This window comes from Xenia sp. Carnegie-2017, unplaced genomic scaffold (assembly GCF_021976095.1).
Source record: "Xenia sp. Carnegie-2017 unplaced genomic scaffold, XeniaSp_v1 HiC_scaffold_20, whole genome shotgun sequence".
Taxonomy (NCBI): Eukaryota; Metazoa; Cnidaria; class Anthozoa; order Malacalcyonacea; family Xeniidae; genus Xenia; species Xenia sp. Carnegie-2017.
Window position 1 is genome coordinate 11,415,485 of NW_025813483.1, and position 25,374 is coordinate 11,440,858.

General features: G+C 34.3%; 2 protein-coding genes and 1 long non-coding RNA gene across 3 annotated transcripts; 2 read left to right on the forward strand and 1 right to left on the reverse strand.

Annotated features, from left to right (window-relative positions):
- Positions 1-2,922: 2,922 nt before the first annotated feature.
- Positions 2,923-21,459, reverse strand: LOC124442255. Its single transcript, XR_006947195.1, has 3 exons — positions 21,449-21,459; positions 16,805-16,811; positions 2,923-3,013 (listed from the first exon to the last, which is right to left on the reverse strand). It is a non-coding gene; the product is annotated as an uncharacterized LOC124442255 (long non-coding RNA).
- LOC124442229 (transient receptor potential cation channel subfamily A member 1-like) lies at positions 7,935-20,386 on the forward strand. Its single transcript, XM_046992730.1, has 14 exons — positions 7,935-8,046; positions 8,318-8,343; positions 8,690-8,748; positions 8,923-8,948; positions 9,098-9,211; positions 16,659-16,962; positions 17,035-17,211; positions 17,949-18,185; positions 18,363-18,663; positions 18,764-19,004; positions 19,090-19,179; positions 19,258-19,499; positions 19,615-19,906; positions 20,090-20,386. Exons 6-14 carry the CDS (start codon positions 16,674-16,676, stop codon positions 20,372-20,374), a joined length of 2,154 nt encoding a protein of 717 aa, XP_046848686.1. The 5' UTR covers positions 7,935-8,046; positions 8,318-8,343; positions 8,690-8,748; positions 8,923-8,948; positions 9,098-9,211; positions 16,659-16,673; the 3' UTR covers positions 20,375-20,386.
- LOC124442235 (transient receptor potential cation channel subfamily A member 1-like) lies at positions 20,671-25,102 on the forward strand. Its single transcript, XM_046992741.1, has 7 exons — positions 20,671-21,202; positions 21,657-21,745; positions 22,307-22,555; positions 22,625-22,945; positions 23,309-23,654; positions 24,046-24,103; positions 24,190-25,102. Exons 1-6 carry the CDS (start codon positions 20,881-20,883, stop codon positions 24,096-24,098), a joined length of 1,380 nt encoding a protein of 459 aa, XP_046848697.1. The 5' UTR covers positions 20,671-20,880; the 3' UTR covers positions 24,099-24,103; positions 24,190-25,102.
- Positions 25,103-25,374: the final 272 nt, after the last annotated feature.

Genomic DNA, 25,374 nt, shown 5'->3' on the forward strand with positions numbered 1-25,374 from the left:
TATATTTAATTTCTGTTCTTGATCATTCATTTTGCTGACATTTACAACGTGGTTTTTGTAGAGTGGCGTTTTCTGTAGGCCTACTAACTGGACAATTAATGAACGACCAAGTCGGACAGAAGCACCAAGAAACAAGCGTCCTTGTAGAAAGAATCACACTTTTCTTATGCAAAATGTCCATCAGTATAACGCATTTTCAAGTAAAACCGTTTAAAACTAAATTTTCACAATTGTTAAATTTTCTGACAAAACACGTGAGTGAAAGCCAGCTGTTAATGAAGGTCTTAACGAAGCAACATAGAAATTTTGAATGAAGTCTAGTAGACATCAAAAATGATTTTTATGCAAGTCATGACGTCACTTTGGTCATTTGTTTTTTTCATTGCGATTGACAGGTGAATGGTCAGGTCGTACGTACTGAATAATTATTTCATATAATTTTATGGGATGCTTTTAATTTTCATTTTTCGTCTATTTATTAAAATCTTTGTTAACATTCTGCGCTCTTTCATGTTTTGCTCTATACGAAAGTTTGCGTTTTTTTTGTTGAACACAAAATATTTGCTGTGTCAATAGGGTAGTCAGTCCGCTTTTTGTCCCTCTGTAAATTTAAATTTTTTATACGCCTATATAGGACGCACGATCTGACTACGCTGCAGCATGTTAAAATAGATCATCGGGATCTTTGAAAACAACAAAAATAGGAAACATCTTAAAACTACAAAAATTTAAGGAAATTTTTTTAAATTTTTGACCTTTTCTACTATTGGAGGGTTTTTTCCCGGATCCACCGGTTTTCCCTCCCATTTCGTTTTGTTTTGGAAAAAACAGTGTCCACATTTGGGGCCAAGCAAAGCCATTTGATCACAACATTATTTATTTTAGCTATCAGGTATATTCACGTTTCCTTTTTAATTTCTTGGCCTTTGGGTACATCTCCCAAAACACTGCGTTTATTAAATACAATGGCATACATTTAAAAAAACTTATGGTCCTTTATGAAAATATCACAGTTATGCACGCAGTCATAACTATAATCACATTACCCGCAAATGTCCTCTACAAACCTTGAAATAACCATGATGATCCACATGGTATACGTGCCAAATCCACCATCCACGATAAAAGTCAGTCGTCAAATTTTGACACACTTGCCCTGAAATAGTATTATCGACATAGTCACATAGCTCTAATCAAAAGAAGTATTCTTTCTGATGTGCCTAATTAGAGCGTTTCGAAGGTTTGCTTTTAAGGTTGGTTATTGAAAGAAAAAACTTGTCTATTTTCAGTATTTACTGAGAAACTGATTACCACACACAATCTCTGATGAATTTCGTATATATTCAAACAAAATTTTTAGCAGAGATTAATGTTTCGTATTTTTGAACAAAAAATTACACGAGATGTAAAACAGCCCAAAGTTTATTGAAATAAGCCTTGCCAACACAATGTTTAAAGTTAAAGGCACACACATGTACAAAATGTCTGACTTCGATCTATCGTTCATATCACGCCAATATACATTCACCACCACCAGACCTGTCTTGAAGTAAAATTAGTAGATCCAAAACAAATTGCAATCTATAGCTTGAACACGAAACTACTCAGCTATGCCTATAGCAATGTTTGGCTAGCACTTCCCCTTGCGATAGTAACTTACGGTCATAATTTTTAATTATAGCTTGGCGGAAGTTTCTAATGAAGGAAAGAATATGAAGTTACAAAAGTGACAAGTGATAATGTCATTATAGTTTCATACCATTGTATATTTAGCGTTTTCATTTATATAAAGAAACATTTTGAAAAAAAGAACTTGTTCCTTGAACAGAAAACCTTGCTATATTCTTCTTTATCGATAGATAAGCAAATTATTAGTATTACAAGTATCGTACCTTGTTTATATGTCATATTATGTCACATAGTGACACATACACACACACGGTAAATTATCGCTGCATTGTACTCTTCGAAATTAATTGTAAACGGTTAGCAACATGAGTCAGGTATGCGTCTACGAGCTCTCACACAATGATAGAGGCTGGCTACGTCACTGTTATAATTAAATGAACTGTTGGAATTGTTTAACTGGATTGTAAAGAGAGCCAGGAAACTTTACTGAAGAACAAAGAGAATGAACCAACCAAAACATTTTCGCCGTTTTTTCCGGGAATCGAAAAGGCGATACAATCGTATGAATTCAGAAGATCTGATGCCAAAATCAGGAGGATAACAGATATTAAATAATAGCAATTATATAATTTCTAAACATAAATACTTACGTGTCTTATTTATACATGAAAAATTTCTCAATTCTGAATGGTTTAGAGCAGGGCAATTTTTAGTAAATACCAGTGTAGATTTGTATTAATAACTTGCCGGCTGAAATACATACGATGAAGTTCATCAACAGAATTAAGGAATTTCTTCATGTATATTACTGATAATCAATGGTTTCATCATAGTTTCTAATGCGATTTGCAAAAAACTTGCATAAAAAATTGAATGTGGTAATTATTGACTGTGCGTGGGGCTGTATGTTTGTAAAGGTAAGAAATCATTGATTTAGTTTAAAACTGCCAACACTGAACCAAAATGCATCTTTTTTTTTCTTTTGTTATAGGTAGCGAACTTATCTTACTTTGAAAAAATGTGAGCGATTCTAATTCAAACAAGTTTGCACAGGAGCGTAAGACTTTAATTACGCTATGTCGTTCACGTTCATCTACATATGACCATATAAAGTAAAAAATTTTTAGGATAATTGTTTTTGAAAATACTTCTAAATATAGCAAATACCATTGTTAATGGTAAAAGATTAAAACCGTCAGTTCAATTATTAAGACTATACATGCAATAAGAAAGACACCTTTTCAATATGAACATAATAACAACATAATACTTTTAAAAAAGCCATCACAATAATAAAATAGAGAAGGATTTATTAATTACGTTTCGTCTTTAACTTAAGACATCTTCAGATTAATGAGTTAATATATATACACGAGGTTATTAACTCATTAATCTGAAGATGTCTTATGTTAAAGACGAAACGTAATTAATAAATCCTTCTCTATTATTTGATAACTAAAAGTATATATTATGTTCATATTGAAAATTCGCTTTCCGCCTGACAAATCTCTGGCCACGATTTTAAAAAGACACCTTTATTTTTTCAAAGGATTTATGCATAAAGAAGTTTTAGTGAACGGTACAGTGTAGTTGGTGCAAGCAATGAAACCCAAACAAGAAGAAAACGCGGTGTATACGTTACAAGATAATTATTTTGCGTGGGTTGGCAGTTCTTATGAAGCTATGTAAAAGGCAACTCTTAACTTTTACCTATTTACATGTCTGCAGTCTTTTTATACTGCCTCTTGTATTCTTACATATAAAAGTCAGTATCATACATTGGTGTTATGTTTTTTCCCTATGAACCTGAACATAACTTAGAAATTTACTTTATGATGCTATTGCAAATTATTTCACTATTCTTTCGTTAGGGTCGTAATGCATTTCGCTCTTTATTTAGTATATTCAGTTCAAGAAAGGTCATTATGTCTTGCACAGCACCGTAACTTCCAGAAATTTGTTTGCTAGAAGAAATCCCATTGTTTATAAACATTCAATAATGATTTGAAGCTACGTGATGTTCACATTTTTGCGTGGTCATCAATAAATACCCTCATTTGTAATGCGTTATTACATTGTATAAAATGTAAATTATTGACTGTGTTTCGGTGGCTTTAAGTTAATTTATAAATATTGCTGTCACTAGTTTGTTTTGAATCGAACAGCGTCTATGTTCGTTAAAACTTTCTTTCAGAACTTGACGAATTTATTTCACTTGTGCAGAAAGGATTGGAAAAATTAGCTGTATTGTAGATCACCTAAAATTATTGACCGTACTACGTATGTGACTAAATGTTATTTTTATTGATGCGATCAACATAAAACTCGACCAAACTGCATCTTTTGTTTTTTATAGTTTGCATACTTCTCGGGTGTAAAACTGATCTGGACGATTTCTTTTAATCCAGGTGTGTAAGACTTTATCTACCCTGTTGAGTATGTGTGTACCTATGATATAATTTAAAGCTCCTTACATACGAACAAATTTTTGGTGACAAATACTCGCATGCCCGTGTGTACGGGCAATAAAATCTTTACGTCAAATTTTTATGTGGCGAATTTCCTTTGATCGTCTGTACTTATCAACGTATCACATTTGGTTGATTTGTCTTATTATATTTGTAGACCTTACATACGAACAAAAACAGTCATGTTAGCAAATTTTCTATTACAAATGCATTTGTTGTGCGTTAGCTACTTTTAAAGCCATGCTGTGATTTTGATTTGATTTCTTTACTTAAATATTTCATTTCAAACAGCGTTCAATCTTATCTTCTTTTATGAAGTTGATGCATTTATATAGCGGCTTGTATGTGTGGAAGATGCTTATTGAATATCTATATTTATTTTTCTGAGGTGTGAATTTAACTCTGAGGTTAAAAAATTTTTCTGCACGAGAAAAAATTCTTGAAGACAGAGACATGCTTTCATCTTATTGCATGCATCGTATTTCTAGAGACTTCCTTTTTGTGTGGAAGAAGCACGAATTCAAGATGTTGTCGCGCTTTATAAAAAAATCTTTAATGTAAAAGTATTTGTATATTCTGTGTCGAGGACCTTGATTTAATGGTTCGGCAAACATTGATTATTCAAGGCTACTTTCTACATTTTGTTGAATTGTAAAAAAAATTCCGCAATTTGAACGTGCTTGCTTGAAGTAAAAGGCCATCAAGTTTATTGTCTTTTGTCAAGATCAACAACTGTTCGACTATTTTAAGAATGTTGTGTACATTGCTTGCGCAAGATATAATTTTCTAGTGAATATTAATTATTGACTATTTGAGCAAGGGGAGAAGGCTGTATGTCCATAATGTTGCTGTCATTGATTGGTTTACACTAACTGCTCACACTGAACTTAACTGTTTGTGTTGTTTGTTAAAGATTGCAAACTTGTTGGTGGTTTGAAACTGACCGGAACAATTTCTGTTATTAAGTGCTATTATACAGGTGCGTAAGACTAGAGATTAAATAAGCCAAATTTGAAAAGTAAACCAAAGAGAATTTTGATTTTAAATGAGCCTAAGTGAGAAAAAAGAAGCCAAATTTGGCTCAAAATATTAAGGCAAATTGGCAACCTTGAGCAGCCATATTTTTATTTTTACATATTGCTTGTAATATGACATAAATATGATGTTTTTTTAGTGTAAGTAAATATCAAGGGTGTTACTGTTAATAATCAGAAGACAAAAGTATATTCGGTGTTTCTCTTTTCACTTTGTCTATCTTGCCATCTTGTCGAAAAGCTGTAGCTACCAGCAAAGTTAATACAGTAAAAAATAAATGGAAACATTAAATGCTGACTCGTTTGAGTACTAGGATGATGGCCAAGAGGTGAATTTATTGTGCTGTAAAATTTGCACAAAAAAAAGAGGATAGAATTACATGCGCAAAAAATTTCTCATAGATTTGTAACTGGATCAGCGGTTGTAAAGAAAAACACTGTCGTAAACATGATTAATTTAGCAATTAGAGCTGTATAATAATCAGCCTAATATCGATTTCATTATTTTTGTCAAAAAAAATTGCACATCGTTTTTTTTCAACTAATTCGCACACTGCTATACTTATCATTTGTTTGTCTACAAATTTTTCAACCACCTTATTCCTGATTCCTCTTTTTGTTCAATGATATCTTTGTGAATAGATATTCTACACAAAGAGCTAAGCCGACCTTGACCCATTCTATTGCTCAAATAGCTTTTTACCCTTTTCAAGCAAAAACGACATCTCTACTGACTCACTTTCCACTGCCAAGACACCATTCAATTTTAACAAATTTACCACTTGATGTAAACTTGACTGGAGCTTAAATTTGTAGATGTATTTAAGCACCTCATTACTGCACTCTTTGTGAAAGTCCTTGTCGTTGTAAATGAAGGAAAGTTGACTCTCCAAAGTTTGGATGTCAAAAAGAGGACTATACTTATCTTTGAGAAGATTTAAATTCTCCTGTGGAACTATGCCCTTCCATGTAGTAAATAGTTTAGGATTTACAAGATCTAAAAACTCGAACTGGTTTATATCTTGAAATCTTTCACTTAATATGCCTTTAATGGAATCAATAATCTTAAAATAAAGCTGTTTGTAATTGTATGTACTATCTGCTCTGGTTGCTGGTGGGCTTACTTTTTCTAGTGCAGTTTGATAAAACTCGGTAAAAGCTTGATCTGTGCGAAGTGATGCGATAAACTGCTTGAAATTGTTAATCTTGCTTATACAATAATTAAAATGGGTTTCCCTATTTTGAAGAATGGAATACAAAATTGCGGACTTTTCTAAAATCCTGTAAAAAACACACACTAGAAAACAAAAGAGAAAGCTATCAAGATAATGCAGTAAGCCACTTATTTTACTTAATCACTCATCATCCCATTCAGCTGGTTGTTCAAGTACCCCCTCAAAAAGATCTAAAAGTTTTTCATAGTTTTTGTGCAATACAATCTAGAGCGATAATACCATCTTGTTTCACCAGGGTAGGAAACTCAAGGTTGTTATATGTGAGAAAAGCTTTTCTTTTTGGGGCATTGCTTGTAAATGTGAGAGTTATTTACAAAGGACAAACAGCAGTTGATACTGGAGGGGTCGCCGGGCAGTTTTTTATAAATTTGCTCAATAAAGTGAGTGAAATATTTTTTGAAGGTGATGCCTACCAAAGTCCAGTATATAATGCTGGTGTTGTTGCATCAGGAATTATGAAATATATCGGAACAATTATTGTCCATAGTATTTTGCAAGGTGGACCTGGTTTTCCGATATTCAATCCTTGTACAAATATTTTTCAATTGGTAATTTTGAACTGGCTATGAGAACTGCAAACACTGGAATATGTACTGCACACATAAAGAATTTCCTCGATCAGATGATACACTGCTATATACCCAGTACACATTGTTTTGCATGGTTTAAGCAAAAACTATAAAACCTCAGTCTTAACTGATAATCAATAGTATAGCAGGTCATTCATGGTAAACAAAGCAACTGTAAGAGATTACATAGGGTTGAGTAAATATCAGGATGCAGTGCTTAATCGGTTCTCAGTATTTAAAATAGCTGATACATTACTTTTGTTAACCTGTCAAGCTGCAAAAGCCCTCTTAAACAAGTTAAGGCGCATTGGGTTAAAAAAAGTAAAGTAAAATGTCAGGGCGCACCGCGCACTGCCACCTGATAAATCAAACCATTGAGCATCAATGCATATAAGTTTGACAAATAATTTCAATTGTCTTATTGACAAATAATTTCAATTGTATTATAATTTCAATTTTACTAAGTTGTTTTTATTTCAATGTACTTATTCGGAAATTTAAAAAGAGTTTGCATTGTCATCATCTCGGTCATCATCTCGTGCATTGAATTCAAATAAACCTAGAAGTCAAATTTTGATTGAGTTTAATTGCAACATGTCAGTTGCAGCGAGTGCATTGAATTCAAATAAAACTAGAAGTCGATGAAGTTTGATCAAAGTTTAACGCTTAAAACATCATTAAATATACCGAATACCTTTCAGTTTCATCAAAGTTATCAAGTTTTGCATCAAGTCGGTATTTTTAAGTTTTACTCTACTCCTTTTCAACAGTGATTGTGCCTTCTGACAATTGAAACCACGGTTATCTATTCTCGGCTAAAAAAAGTATTGGAATAAAAAGGACTTCAGCTGATGATAAAGTTTCATATATGCTCTGCGTTATTGAAATAGTTCATATACAAGAGTTTTTAGAGCTTCATAGCATGTGAACATTATATATTCTGTTGCAATATCAAACGACCAAAGTCCACTTTCTGAAAAACACAACATATTTTTCTAATCAACAAGAACATAGATGACAAGATGTAAGCTATATTCACTATCATGTTTTTTTAGGCTGTAACAAAAGACAGAACATTTTTTGTTGGCCAAAAAGTACTTGTAAATTTAAGGTATGTATTCTATAAATCCCTCATATCTATATATAGGTAGTCTATTGTGGATGACCGATGAACCAATAAATTAAAATCCGTCGAATTTAATTGATTCAAACGTCGCATTTTACATGCACATAATTCTCGCATTTGATTCGGCGCATGTAAAATGCGACGTTTGAACCGGGCCTAAAGCATAAAATGCATCAGTTGATTTGGAAGACATTAAATTTCATTGCCAAGAGCTACAGAGCCAAAGCAACAGTTAAATTTATAATTTTTCTTACAGATCTTGGTCAAGTAAAAGAACACGCAGTAAGGAGTTTATTAATTATGCTTTAAGTTGTACAATGATTAAAAAAAAATTCATCACCAAGAAGCATTATTTGCTTACACAATGAACACCTCTCTCAACGATAAATGTATCATACGAGAATCAAAGAAAACCGTGTTTTTGATTGTAGAAATTTGACAACCTACAGCGGACAGTGAATAGTTTATATACAAGAGTTTTTAGGGCTTCACAGCATGTGAACATTATATATTCTGTTGCAATATCAAACGACCAAAGTCCACTTTCTGAAAAACACAACATATTTTTATAATCAACAAGAACATAAATGACAAGATGTAAGCTATATTCACTATCATGTTTCTTTAGGCTGTAACAAAAGACAGAACATTTTTTGTTGTTGGCCAAAAAGTACTTGTGAGTTTAAGGTATGTATTCTATAAATCCCTCATATCTATATATAGGTAGTCTATTGTGGATGACCGATGAACCAATAAATTCACTAAAGCATAAAATGCATCAGTTGATTTGGAAGACATTAAATTTCATTGCCAAGAGCTACAGAGCCAAAGCAACAGTTAAATTTATAATTTTTCTTACAGATCTTGGTCAAGTAAAAGAACACGCAGTAAGGAGTTTATTAATTATGCTTTAAGTTGTACAATGATTAAAAAAAAATTCATCACCAAGAAGCATTATTTGCTTACACAATGAACACCTCTCTCAACGATAAATGTATCATACGAGAATCAAAGAAAACCGTGTTTTTGATTGTAGAAATTTGACAACCTACAGCGGACAGTGATTAACGCGACAATTCTAATACAAGAAAGTTGAAATTGTGAAAAACGATTGAAATAACAGCTGAATTAACTTTGGTGTTAGAGAAAGGTATTTACTTCCGTCTTCAATAGTTGTAAGGTTTATTATTTATTTTTTATTCATAAATGGTGAAGATATTGAATGAACGGATGATGGCTCTATGATAGTTCAGTTTAACTTTAATTTGGGTGACATCGTGACAGGACAAAAACAAGGAGAAATATGACGCTTAGAAAAAAAAGAAAGATATACTTAAGTATGTTTAACATTGGGTGTTTAGAGAGGGTTCAAACTTAGGTATGAGAAGGCTTTTGTGGATCATTTACTCGTAAGTGTCAGAGAAAGAAAGAATATTGAGAAATCGTGAAAATCAGTGAAAGAAGATGTGGTGTTTATGGGAAAATATACAGGAAAGTGATGGACAAAAGGAGGGTTTTCGTGTAGATTCTCTGATACTCTGGGATTTTCCAGGGCTGTAACATAGGTCATAAGATTAGGAAGGGGTGAGGACGTCGCTTGCATGAATAAAGTGCCCTGTATGTAATTTGCACGACAAAAAGGCGTGGTATAATTTTGTATATTATCAATGAGATTACTAAGTTCAAAAATTCGTTTCGATTTTCCAGTCATGTTTGCGAGATTACACAATTCACTCATAACTTATATTATATGAGATTTAATTCAAGTTGTTCAGACATTATTATACGAGAATTATTTAATTGTTGGGGATCAAAATTTGTTCAAAAAACAGCGAATAATTACAAGCTTGGATACGACTTGCTTTATCGGAAAGATGCCCTCAAATAATTCTATCGAACTCCAATAATACTAAAAGTCAAAGTTTAATGGAGTTTAATTGCAACATGTCAGTTGCAGTGAGTGGATATTTTAAATTTCAACACGAATCCCTTTGTTATCAGTCACTAACTGATGAAACCACATGTGGAACATCTTTAATTTCCTTATATTTGAATGCACAATGCATCTTCTCTAAACTAAATTACACTCATTTTCCCTCAACCACGGACTTGTACCGATGGATAAAATTTCATTTACGCTTTACCTTGTGAAAATAGTTAAGATGTGCCATAATTAGCAATGCACAAAAGGTCTTTAAATGATGTATTTTGTGCGCATTTTATATTCTGTTGCGATGCTCAACAACTTAAATCGATGCACACATTAAAATACAAATGGCTTTTTCTGCTTTATAAAAATCAGTTGCGGTAACAGTGTTCACCGTCGTGTTTGTGAGATATGTCTAATCCTGTTTTTGTCAGCCAAAGAGAACTCATACGTTTTAAAGGTGTTGTCTACAAATATATGCAATTCGTAGGCAATCAATTGTTGATGACAGTTGAACCGATAAATGCACAAATTCATTAAATATATCAAAAGTTTCGAATCAATTATATATTGAAATTAATGCTGAGAGCTTAACTTGAACTGCAACAAAGTGAACAGTTTAGTTAAACATTTTTTATTTGTTTTGGCCGAGTTAAAAGACCCATATAATAAAAATGTACGGATGAACTATGTTTTAAATTTTATATGACTGTCTCGTGGAATGACTAAACTGTGTTTCATTGTAGAAAACCTTTTATTGAAAAGGTAAAACACCGTAAAGAAGACGATAATTTCCTTCCGTCTTCAACAATTTTGAGATTTTTTAGAGACGAGCGGAATTATTGAACGCCTAAAAGCAGTTGCATTAACTGTTTGACCTGTCTGAATGATTTGTTGTGATCAATTTATTTTTGCAATTATATGAAGAACAGGCATGACAAGAGATCCGTCAAATCCTTTTGAAAATCGTAGAATGACTTCTTTTTTACCATTGGCGTAGCCAGGAAAAATAGTAACTCCCGCCCACCTCCACAAGGGGGTCTGGGGAGAAATTTTGAATTCCAGAGCCTTGGAAACAGCATTTCCTGCGATTTGGAGGGCAAATTATTTGTTGTACAATAAGTTGTAAAAACAATAAGTTTTTATTAGCTGCATTCTTAATGTAGCAATCGTCGAAACTGAAACTAGTTAAAAAAGTACTATAAAGGTGGCTCAGAGAAACGTTACGCAGGAGACAATTGTCCCCTAAAACATAATGAATCGAACTCATCAATGCCCCTGAATAGACAGAAGAAATTTGGATTAGCACAAAAAATAACATAGTATACGACACTTCCTAAAATGCATAGGTAGAGGTTGTTCTTAGCATTCCACTTTTTAGTTTACACTTATTTAGATTGGGGCAGGTAGACAGGGATGGCTTTATTCTTTAAAGTCAAGCTTCATTTTCTAATTGAAGTACCATGCAATATAAAATAAATATAAAAAATACTATACCACAGTGTGCGAATTAACGGTGTGCAATGTGCAATTTGCAAATCGTTTTGGCTGAAATGAAAACAAATTGCTTATCACTTTTTCAAACAATATGCAAAAAAAGTCGTTATTGATTATTACCACATAAATTGAAAAAGGTTTTTAAGTTTAATCTTTACTGATCTTTACTTTACAAACGAGTGGGCTGCATGACATTAAAATCTTAGGCCGTGTCGACACAATGTCATCAAATTAAAAGATGTTGTCACTTTGAGACTGGTAAGTCTGAAACACTCAACATACATGGTGCTTATATGCTTATGACACTAGTGGTGTAATACATTATTAATGTCAATTTTTGCATTTGCGTTGTTTTGTACACCGTTACGTACTGTTTTTGGCATCATAGCTATTTTAAGTATTTTCGATAAAATCAGGAAAAAGTTTCATTTTGACTCTTAAAAAAAGACAAAAAAAACTTAAATAAGCCAAATTTGAAAAATAAACCAAAGGGAATTTTGATTTTAAATGAGCCTAACGTGAGAAAAAAGAAGCCAAATTTGGCTCAAAATATTAAGGCAAATTGGCAACCTTGAGCAGCCATATTTTTTATTTTTACATATTGCTTGTAATATGACATAAATATGATGTTTTTTTAGTGTAAGTAAACATCAAGGATGTTACTGTTAATAATCAGAAGACAAAAGTATATTCAGTGTTTCTCTTTTCACTTTGTCTATCTTGCCATCTTGTCGAAAGGTTGTAGCTACCAGCAAAGTTAATACAGTAAAAAATAAATGGAAACATTAAATGCTGACTCGCTTGAGTACTAGGATGATGGCCAATAGGTGAATTTATTGTGCTGTAAAATTTTCACAAAAAAAAGAGGATAGAATTACATGCGCAAAAAATTTCTCATAGATTTGTAACTGGATCAGCGGTTGTAAAGAAAAACACTGTCGTAAACATGATTAATTTAGCAATTAGCGCTGTATAATAATCAGCCTAATATCGATTTCATTATTTTTGTCAAAAAAAATTGCACATCGTTTTTTTTCAACTAATTCGCACACTGCTATACTTATCATTTGTTTGTCTACAAATTTTTCAACCACCTTATTCCTGATTCCTCTTTTTGTTCAATGATATCTTTGTGAATAGATATTCTACACAAAGAGCTAAGCCGACCTTGACCCATTCTATTGCTCAAATAGCTTTTTACCCTTTTCAAGCAAGAAAACGACATCTCTACTGACTCACTTTCCACTGCCAAGACACCATTCAATTTTAACAAATTTACCACTTGATGTAAACTTGACTGGAGCTTAAATTTGTAGATGTATTTAAGCACCTCATTACTGCACTCTTTGTGAAAGTCCTTGTCGTTGTAAATGAAGGAAAGTTGACTCTCCAAAGTTTGGATGTCAAAAAGAGGACTATACTTATCTTTGAGAAGATTTAAATTCTCCTGTGGAACTATGCCCTTCCATGTAGTAAATAGTTTAGGATTTACAAGATCTAAAAACTCGAACTGGTTTATATCTTGAAATCTTTCACTTAATATGCCTTTAATGGAATCAATAATCTTAAAATAAAGCTGTTTGTAATTGTATGTACTATCTGCTCTGGTTGCTGGTGGGCTTACTTTTTCTAGTGCAGTTTGATAAAACTCGGTAAAAGCTTGATCTGTGCGAAGTGATACAATAAACTGCTTGAAATTGTCAATCTTGTTTATGCCATAATTAAAATGGGTTTCCCTATTTTGAAGAATGGAATACAAAATTGCGGACTTTTCTAAAATCCTGTAAAAAACACACACTAGAAAACAAAAGAGAAAGCTATCAAGATAATGCAGTAAGCCACTTATTTTACTTAATCACTCATCATCCCATTCAGCTGGTTGTTCAAGTACCCCCTCAAAAAGATCTAAAAGTTTTTCATAGTTTTTGTGCAATACATTGATTAGTCTAGAGCGATAATACCATCTTGTTTCACCAGGGCAGGAAACTCAAGGTTGTTATGTGAGAAAAGCTTTTCTTTTTGGGGCATTGCTTGTAAATGGGAGAGTTATTTACAAAGGACAAACAGCAGTTGATAATGGAGGGGTCGCCGGGCATTTTTTTATAAATTTGCTCAATAAAGTGAGGGAAATACTTTTTGAAGGTGATGCCTAACAAAGTCCAGTATATAATGATGATGTTGTTGCGTCAGGAATTATGAAATATATCGGAACAATTATTGTCCATAGTATTTTGCAAGGTGGACCTGGTTTTCCGATATTCAGTCCTTCGGTGTAGAGATATTTTTCCACTGGTAATTTTGAACAGGCTATGAGAACTGCAAACACTGGAATATGTACTGCACACATAAAGAATTTCATCTATCAGATGATACACTGTTATATACCCAGTACACATTGTTTTGCATGGTTTAAGCAAAAATTATACAACCTCAGCCTTAACTGATAATCAATAGTATAGCAGGTCATTCATGGTAAACAAAGCAACTGTAAGAGATTACATAGGGTTAATTAAATATCAGGATGCAGTGCTTAATCGGTTCTCAGTATTTAAAATAGCTGATACATTACTTTTGTTAACCTGTCAAGCTGCAAAAGCCCTCTTAAACAAGTTAAGGCGCATTGGGTTAAAAAAAGTAAAGTAAAATGTCAGGGCGCACCGCGCACTGCCACTTGATATATCAAACCATTGAGCATCAATGCATCTAAGTTTGACAAATAATTTCAATTGTATTATAATTTCAATTTTAATAAGTTGTTTTTATTTCAATGTACTTATTCGGAAATTTAAAAAGAGTTTGCAATGTTCCAAATGTATTCCCTAACAAACTTAATTTTTGCAAACTTAATTTTTGTTGCCAATTCTTACTGTATTAGTCAACATTGTTTGACGAATTGTTGAAATTTGTCTGGCATATCTACGTATATTATTACATGAATATTACCGAGCAATCTTACACATAGTTACTGTGTGCCTTGATATATACTTCAATTGCATGGACATGCATGATCATCAAGGGCGGATTATTTGGGGGTGGCAGGGAGAAGCGCACCTTCCTAAAAAATTCCCCAGCACCCTCCTAAGAAAAATTCTAAAATGGGATCACGTAATGTAGATGCTTAATATAACAGTATTAGAAGTTATGAAGTTTTACAGTAAGACTGAGTAAAGGTTGAACTTTTCATTTCAAACGCAATTATATATTTTATACCAACACCATTTTCAATCGAGTATTACCATGTGCGTTTTCATGAAAATATTAAAGTTGAAATAAATTACTAAATGCGCGCTCATTGACAAAGGTAATAACATTTTCGTTATGCAAGTGGTACACTCTTCTGTAAGCCTAAAAATCTGCATTACTCCAAAGCTCTAGCAACTTTAGCTACGATAACTATGCACACCCCTCTCGGAAAATCTGCACCCCTCCTTTCAAATAAGCATTGATCTGCCCCTGATGATCATCCTGTCGAACGTAACCTGTGTTTTCTCTTAAATGTCTCCATGACTTATACTATCTTTTTACTTCATAAGAAACCATTCATTTGGAAATGCATAGAGCATGTTTTGTTAAAAGTGGCATTATAGGCACTGCTATATTAGGAATAATTCTTAAAACATTGCGTTAATGGCATTCACAACATGCATGTACGTGTGAATTTTGTCAAATAAGTTGTTGTTTTTACTTGATAAAGCTGTAATATAGGCAGACTGATCTTCAGTTAAATTTAGTGTGGTTTCAGGTACAACCACACCAGCTACATTTTCAATTTCATCACGTGCTTCTATTTCATATGATTCAACTTCATCGCTTGATAGTACGTTGTTTAAATTTGAGTTGCTTTGTGTTGCACATCTTACAATGCTTTCTCACCAAAGATGCAAAGGTGATAGCCCTCAAGTAGTAACATCTCTATGAAGCCTTTCAAATCGTTGGTTGTGAACTGAAGCACCTGTGATGATACTTCCCCTGTTTGTTCCACGGCTTTCCAACAACATTCGAGCAACAGCCACGTTTTCAAGTCCATGATCACATCTCACTCTTGAAGGTAATCCATATGAACTAAAGGCGTTTTGGAATAACTCTAAAACTGGATTTGCTCTGTTGTTAGTAGCACAGCTTAAATATGGTATCAACCTTGAGTAGCCATCAATGGATGTATGAACCACCATTCGCCAGCGAATCATTTTATGGTTCCCGTCGATGTGCCACAGAGCATTTGCAGTACCTACATTTTAATTTCTTCTGCGAATTGCTCTCCGCCAACGAAGTGCTCTTCCAACTGGACCCAATTCACGCATTAATGTCCTCACACGTGACTGTTGCACCCTTATATCTCGGCTCCTCTGTGCACCTACCATACGTGTTTGTCCTATTTCTGGAGTAACACTCATAATCTCTTGCATTGTTTCGCTAAGTTCAATGTCACTTATGGTAGACCAAGATTCTTCTACATCAATTTGAAACTCTACACGTCTTCGTTGTAATGTTTTTGTTGAGATACCCAATAATTCAGCAATTCTAGTCCAAGAAAAGTGCAATTCCCTAAGAAATTCTACTAATCTCTTAGATATTTCGAGTCGCCGTTGACTTCTTGTGCCTGTGTACCTTCTATGGCAATTGTAGGTTGGAGTATAAGGTATCTGATTCTGAAGGTCGTTGATAAGGTTATGAAAGAAACTCTGAAGTCGACTTAAATAAAAGGATAACTGGTGCATATCATAAAAACTCGCCATATCAAAATCATTTATAAGATTTAATGCTCTCTGTTTTAACGTGAAAACAATGTCCCCAGTATCTGAAAGTCGCTCATGTATGCGCTCTAAACCGTCGATATTGTCAAAAAATAGGTGTTCTGAAATGATAAAATGCTCTGCTTCAGCAATAATTGCTTTAGTTCTGAAAGAATAAATAAAGACTGTGTTCCGAGCCTCCAATGCCTCCTAAACCCGCCATTTTGAATTTGAGAAAAAAGCGCGTAAACCATGGAAAATTGATAATTTAGTAGGCAAAGCATATTCATACACGCATCTTCCTCTTTATTGGTTTCTACTTAAATCAATAAGTGAGTACAGATTTTAACATATGAATATATGAATATGAGCCATTAAATTTTCTAAGTTCTGCCGCTCCTGTTGTTTGCTCATTGGAATTTTTTGTGCATTTTTCAAAGTGATAATTGTCACGAATGGCGAATTACGTGAGATCGCGTTGGCACGTGGGCTTTCCACGACGCCAGAGAAGCGTGGACTATGATTTATCAAGTGAAGTCAATCGTGATGCCCTGGCCAGACTGAAACCCATTGATGAGCAAGGCACGATAGAACTTGCAGGGTCCATTCCCATAGTGAGTGACGTTGACGAAAACGGGAGTAAGGTGCAAAAGAGTTTAGCTGATCAATTGAAACTGGCGGCAATTTATGACGACCAAAAAACGATCACTAATATTTTGAGAGAAAAAAGAAGTGACCGTGAAAGTTAGTATTTCGTTGATGAAATATTAATCTCTTTTCCTTCAACCAGCTCAATATTTAAATGTTCTTTTGTAGTTCAAACATTACTCTCGAAAACTGATGAAAGAGGACAACCATGTATATTTTACGCTTTGGAGTGGCGTAGTCTTAATTCTCTTACTTCCTTGTTAAATTACGCAAAAGACCCCAAGTGTGTGATAGCTAAGAACGGAGAGAGTGTACTTCATGTAGCCACCGGAATGGGTGACGTAGGTAAGGCTAGAAGCCATGCTGCGTATTCGGACTTAAGCTTTTCTGTTTGATAAGTTGTTGAAAGCAAAATTTTCTTGAAATATTTTTTGTGAAATTTGATTGATATTAACATACTATCAAGCTTGTTGTCACTGCTGTAATGGATGACTTTGCTTTAAAATGTAGGTCATAATTATGTATAGAATCCCTCTTGGCATTCTTACACTAGCCTCGTGCTAACTCCAATCCTTACTCTAACTAATCACGAAGTAATTTTACCCACTACCATGCAGTTGCCATTCACGTATTCATATAGTTGTTTGTCTCTACGTAGCAAGTTATCTGTGTTGAATTTTGTTGTAGGCCAAGGTATTTCATAGTTATACTCTTTGCCAAGGGATATTTTAAGGATCTTACACAGGGAAGGCACCAATCTCAAGACACCCCGTTAAGCGTGAGCCATGTGGCAGAGGGACCTGAAATACCCTTACCAAGTAAAATTTTAAAAACTGCATCGTTGTAAATGCTATTTTATGCATTTGAAAGCAATTTACTAACAACGTAAGAGACATGCTATGAAATAACCATTCTTTCTTCAACCGAGAAATGTATTATCCGCAATATAATATTTGAAATATTAATTACTAAAACACGCCAAAAGGGCCCAAGATGGAGAGGGGGGGAGGGGGTTTGATTCAGTGCGAGGCCAACATGAGCGCCTGAGATTTTCATTATCACCTTATCTCTTTGTGATGTAGATTTTCTTCATAACTTGTTGCAACATGACTTCATTGTTGATCTTGTAAACCATGTTGAAAGCGAGAATGGCCAATCGCCCCTTCATTTTGCCGCTACGTTCAACCATGTTGAGATCGCCAAGGTGTTGCTAGAACACGGTGGAAAGATAACAAAGGTTGATATCATAGGAAGATGTCCAGTGTACATCGCTGCTGCTAAAGGACATGCTAATATGCTTGAACTTTTCCTGAAACACGGTAAAACGATTTTTGCAAAATGATATGTGTATTTTGTTTAATGACTTTCGTCGTCGGCAGAAGGATTAAGGATTTTTCGTTTGTCCTCCTGAAATGTGAAAATGTTATTTGGTTGAACGAAAGGTACAGTCACCCCCTTCCTGCTGCCTATGTATTTATAAAACACTTCTATTTCAGAAAAAAGCAGAGTGCAAGAGTTATTGTTCAGGGAGAAGTATGGTGGCATGTTTAACAGCAATATACTTCAAATTGCTGTGGACAGTGGTGATGAACGCACTGTACAAGTTTGTCTGCAAGATGAAGATGTGATTCGTGAAGATTTGCGCGAAGAAATCAGACATGGAGATGGTTATTTGATTCATGCGGCTTGCGAAAATGGCATGAAGAAGAGTTTATTTCGATTTATGGAAGTCATGGGACATTTGGACTTCCTTCAGTTGGGAAGAAAGGATATTGAAGGATTCGCCCCGATTCATAAGTAGGTTTTACGTTTCATTCGCATCATCTGTACATTTAATCATTCAGGACTTTTGGACTTAAGCCTGACGTTATCACTTTGACAATTTATTTCATTCTAGAGCCGCAGTCAATGATCACAGTGATATTGTCTCTTACATTGGATCACAATCCAAGATTTTTCTCAATGAAAAGACGAAAAACTCCCAGACTGCCTTGGTCCTTGCCGCTGAACGCGGTCATGTTCGTGTCGTTGAAGAACTGCTTAAATTGAAAGCTGATTTTACCCTTCGTGATGACAGCAATAGAACGGTTCTTCACTATGCAATTGCATATCCTGAAACATTGAGAATTTTGCTGAAGGTATACAATTTGCACTTGGTTGCTATCGTTTTGTTCGGAGATAAAAGCGAAGCTTAAATTTTAATCATAATTAAACACAATGTAGAAAAAAGATCTCGTGCCGTTGCTTATTAACGAGAAAGAGATAGACGGTTATACTCCCATTCATAATGCCGCCTTAAAAGGATTACTTGAGGTAAGTGGGTTGCTTTGCTTTGAAATTAAGTCAAGACATACACAAGTACATTACAGGAGGCTCATTTCTTTATTTCAGAGTGTCCGTATTTTGTTAGAATATAACGCTGATCTGAATGTCTTCACGAACAATTTTCGTTCGCCATTACATTGCGCTGTTAGTTCACAGAACTCTGATGTGGTTGAATTAATCCTAGCCAATGAACCAGCTTTGATCAACAAGGTCGATGCCGACAGGGAAACACCGCTTCATACAGCAGCGAAGTACAGTAGCCCAGAGGTCGTCAAATGTCTTCTGAATAACGGAGCAATTACAATGAAGTAATTTTCAATCTTGCCTTCGACGAAGTTTACATAGGAAAAGATAACTGTAAAATGTCTTAACTTAATTGATAGGAAAGATAGATTTGAGTAATATATTTATTGTGTACTTAAGGGATGGAGAATTGTTTAGTCCACTTCACATCGCAGCGTCCAAAGGACATCTTACTATTGTTGAATTGTTGGTGATGTTCAAACCTTCCATGATCAATTGGAAAAATAAATACAAACGAACAGCATTGCTTACAGCAGCTGAGAAAGGCAAAGCAGATGTTGTGAAGTATTTGCTAGATAACATGGCGGCAATTACAGAAGATTATGAGCTCTTTAACTGCTTGGATTGGGCCATCATAAATGGCGATACAAAAAGCGCTATGGTGATGATGTGTCATGATAAATGGAAAGAGGTATGTTTCATTATAATGTATTTGATTTTATTGCAAGTGTAGCAATTCGGTAGAGGGCATAGCATTCGGTTTGACTGTAAGTATATGTTCAACATGTTTTTTATTCTTGTGAATCTTCGGTGTACTGGTGTTGTTGTGTTTTGACAAACTGTCGTTTACGAACAACACCGAACTTGTGTTCAGATTATTTCCACGACAAAAAATGGTCCAGAAGGAACGATGGCGAAGTTGATTTCTAACAATATGTCCGAAGTGGCGTATCGAGCTCTTTCTAACAGCATGAAAACCACAGGACACCCAGGGAGTACTGACTATTTGGTTGAATACGACTTTTTGTGTTTACAAACTGCAGGTGTGGTGAGCAAGCTATCTTATATAGAAAATAAAGATCGACTTTTGAATCTTAACATAATCAAAAGAAAAATCTCAAAAAACGTTAAAAAGTTGAGAATGCTACAATTCTCATAGTACCTATTACGCTTAATGGCCCAAGTGGGGTGTGCAATGTTTTCTACACAAAGAAAATGTTATTGCTCTGTATTTTTTTAATTTATACAATTAAAAAATATAAACAAACAATTATGATCACCATGATCGCCACCACAACAACCACCACCACCATCACCATCACCACCACCACAACAACCACAATCACAACAACCACTATCACCACAACAACCACCACAACCATAACCACCAAAACCACTATCACCACAACAACCACCACAACCATCACCACCACAACAACCACCACCACCACCACCATTACTATCACCACCACCACAACAACCACCATCATCACCACCACCACCAGTCTATACATCATCGCTTCCATATATTGATGAAGTATTGTATTGTCTGCAAAAAGTCGCCAAGGTTGGATGAAAGAAACAGTCACGTGATTGGGTTATTTATGTTATATTTGAATAAGATATTTTGTATAGACATAGCCACTGACTACGCTTTTTAGAACCATGTTTTCATTTTACTGTTTTCATCGTGTACATCCTCTGTCTCCTTTTCCACAAGGCTTTCCTTATAGTTATCCTTTTTTCGCAGTTACAAACAAGGGAGGTAAAAAACTCAAGCCATTGACCGCCATCAAAGCGATGTTGCGAAATGACAGTTACCAATGCCTATGTCATCCTGTCTGCCTTAGATACCTTAAAAACAAATGGATGGAATTTGGATGGAAAGTGCACATAGCAAATTTTATGTATTATTTCTTGTTTTTGGTTTCTCTTAACGTCTACGCGTTTGGAATTCCTTCATATAAGGCGTCTGTTGACAAAGATGGTAATGTGAAGATTAATCAAAATACATAACAACGGTAACTCCAAGTAACGTAAACATTTTGATTCAACGTTTCCACTTTATTTAGTCATCATCAGAAATGATTATGTTACATGTGAATGCATTATATGTAGACTCTATGTGATTTGATGTAGTTGACAGAAGACAGATAGTTCTCTCTTGCCCCGACACAAGACTGCACGAACATACTACTACAGACAACAAATCAAAAATCTATATACTGCGCACGCATTTAATATAATCATTCCTGATGATGACTAAATAGAGTAGAAATGTTGAATCAAAATGTTAACGATATTTGGAGTTACAGTTGTTATGTATTTTAATTAAAATACTCAGTGGTTCCCGAAAAAATTTTTGAGGAGATTAATTATTTCACGATTTTCTTGAATTTGTTTAGTTTTATATTTTCGTTATTGAAACTGTTTGTATTTAGAATTACCAAATGCATCGATAAATGTTAAGGTAACGATGCTTATCTGTCTCATATCTGCTGGCGCTCAAACATTGAAAGAAATCGGTCAGGTTAGCATTTTCAGTTTGTGGTCGTAAATGTTCCCTCGTATAAACCATGTATATTATAAATGCCACTTTATGTTTGTGCTCGTTGCAAAGCTGTTATAAAATATTAGGGACTGCCAACAAAAAATGAGACTTATTCATGACAACAGAATGACACGTAGAATGAAAACGTATGTATTTTGCCTTGGAACATCGGCTTTCTAAGTGAAAGTGTGATTGCAGCTGCAGAACAACAATAGCATGACGTCAACAATATGGCTGCTTTTTGTTAAAGTTTACTTATCTTTTTAGTTTTATTTTAATTTAGTGATGAACGTTACAGTTTTAATTGGCAGTATTAGTATTTTGTTTCATTTTATCTTCAACAGCAATCTTTCATTTCTATAACATTTCTGTACGAAATGACGAGCTACAAACCTATAACAATAATTTTTTGTGTATAGGGCTGAATTTTTTGTCCTTTCCCCTGTATAAGAATGGCCAAATCGTTAAAAAGGAATTTACAGAATATGTCTACGCTTAATTTGATCTTTTGATATTGACATAATCTATTTAATTATGTAGCTATTCGTTTATAAATTCAATTATCTTATGGACAAAGTCAACTATTTGGAATGTGTTCTCTACGTATCAACATTCATCTTTGCTGTACCAAGTAACGACAGTATGTCTGTAAAGACAAGTTTTCAATGGAAAGCCTGTTCTGTAGCGTTATTCTGTGCTTGGATAAATCTTATTACGCATCTGAAAAAGTTTGCCTCCTACGGTATACTTATTCTCATGATGAGGAAAACTTCTTTCACACTAATCAAGGTTCGTCTGCTGAATTTATGACTTCTCCCTCTACCCTAATGTTTAATGATATCAACAATTCTGATTTAGGTCATGGGTCTTTTAATATTTTTCTTGGTCGCTTTTGCTGCCGCTTTTACAGTAATAATGAATGATAGACAGGGATTTGAGACGTTTGGCGTGTCTATCTTAACTGGAGCAACGATGACGATGGGAGAGTTTGATTTTAAAGAGACATTTCTCGGTGACCACTCTGATTACAACACATTTTATCCATTACAGTTGGTCCTCCTTGTTGGTTTTCTTGTCGTTATGCCTATCATTATTATGAACCTTCTGCTTGCCCTTGCCATTGATGGTACCAACAATAAGGTTATGCAACACGCTAAGCAGCAGAAACACATTCAAACGGTAAGGATATTAATGAAGCTATCAAATTAGATCCTAAAGATAACGTATGTCAATTTAGTTAGTGATGAATGAACGTCAGACAACAAGAACAGTCTTTACAGTATCTAAAATATAAATTAAGATAACGTGTGTCGGTGTAGGTAGTGATGAATGAGCAATGGAGAACGAGAACAGTCTTTGCACTATCTAGAATATAAGCTATGATAACGTGTGTCATTGTAGGTAGTAATGAATGAAAACAGATAACGGGGACTATTTTTACACTACTTAAACTAAGATAACGGTGTATGTGGTGATGAATGAATGAGGTCAATAAAAGTAATCGTTATGACATTTATAACATTTTTCTTTTAATTGATTTAGGCGGAAATGATAATTGACATGGAACGGAAGTGGTTTTTAATTTCATGGCGAAGTGGAAAAACACTCATGCCTTGTTTACAGGAGAGACCAAATAAGACATCCAACTTTACCCTCGCATTTTGGGATTTTATGTTTTACGGTCCGGATGTTTTTACAGATGTACTCGATGAGAACCGGGAAGAAATGGGAAAGAAGCAAGACATGTCAACGTTGATTGAAATGGTGAAAGAACTGCAAAATAAAATGTTAGAGATTCAAAACGAGTTTACAATGGAAAGGAATCGTAGATCAATCGAGTATGTCCGAATGAGTCAAGATAAAGAAAGCGCTACGGCTCAATTTCGAGGTAACATTTCTTATTTGTAAAAATTTTACTGAATTTTCCACAAACACACTTCAAAGCCATGTAAAGACTGTTCTTGTTCTCTGTTGTTCATTCATCACTACCTACACTGACACACGTTATCTTAGTTTTTATTTTAGTTAATTCAAAGACTGATCTCTGTCTCTGTTGTTCATTCATTACTACATACACTGACACACGTTATTTTAGTTTAGTTAATGTAAAGACAGTTCTTGTTCTCTTTTGTTCATACATCCCTACCTACTTTGACCTACGTTCTATAGTTTGTATTTTAGGGAATTTAAAGACTGTTCTTGTTCTTTGTTGTTTATACATACATTGTAAGTAGTGGAGAAGCTGTTGCCCTTACGTACTTTTGTATTTTCTTAACTAGGTTACAGTGAAAGCATAGAAACCTTTAATCCAGAGGAGACAAGAGCAACATGAGTCAGGTATGCGTCTACGAGCTCTCACCCAAAGATAGAGGCTGGCTACGTCACTGTTATAATTAAATGAACTGCTGCAATTGTTTAACTAGATTGTAAAGAGAGGCAGGAGTCTTTGCAGAAGAACAAAGAGAATGAACCAACAAAAAGATTCTCGCCGTTTTTTTCAGGAATCGAAGAGGCGATAGAGTCGTATGAATTCAGAAGATCTGATGCCAAAATCAGGAGGATAACAGATATGAAATTATAGCAATTCGTAATTTCTAAACATAAGTACTCACGTGTATTTTTTATACATGAAAAATTTCTCAATTCTGAATGGTGTAGAGCAGGGCAATTTTTAGTAAATACCAGTGTAAATTTGTATTAATAACTTGCCTGCTGAAATACATACGCTGAAGTTAAAAATCAACAGAATTAAGAAATATTTTCATATATATTATTAATAATCAATAGTTTCCTCATAGTTTCTCGTGCGATTTTGCATAAACTTGCCAAAAAAATTGAATGTGGTAATTATTGACTGTGCATGAGGCTGTATGTTAGTAAAGGTAAGAAATCATTGATTTAGTTTAAAACTGCCAACACTGAACCAAAATGCATCTTTTTTCTTTTGTTATAGGTAGCGAACTTATCTTAATTTGAAAAAATGTGCACGATTCTAATTCAAACGGGAGCGTAAGACTTATATTACGCTTTGTCGTTCATGTGCATTTACATATGATGATATAAAGTAAAGAATGTTAACAAAATCTATGTAGACGGTAAACAATTGTATCAGTTCGGAAATTGAGTTCAATAATTTTACTAATTGTGTTTTATGACTGCACTATCTAAATCCCGATCTACGATATTACAATATGTTTTATTCAAGGTGCTCATGCTGTATTTGACTGCTGATGGAATCTTATGTGTTTGCTTTCTTGCTAATGTAAAAGTCCAAAATTGTAGCAATATTTAACGTTTATAACTAGTAAGAAATAAAATGCATATGAAACTAAGCAATCAAAGTTTTAGGAAAAGTATATTTTCCACCAAAAAAACCTTTTTAAAAGAATTTAATGTAATAAATTTGAAGGCAAGAGAAGAAAACCTTCCTGATATACATATCCCCCCCCCCCAGCAAGTTTCTCTCGAAGATCACGCGTGACGTACACGTTAATTTTAGACTTGAGACATTTTGAAATTCCCTCCTAATTCCTAAATATGCCATGAGAGGTTTTCTTCTACAGATGCCGTCAGTCTTTTCAATTTTTTCGATTGGGACTGAGCTACAA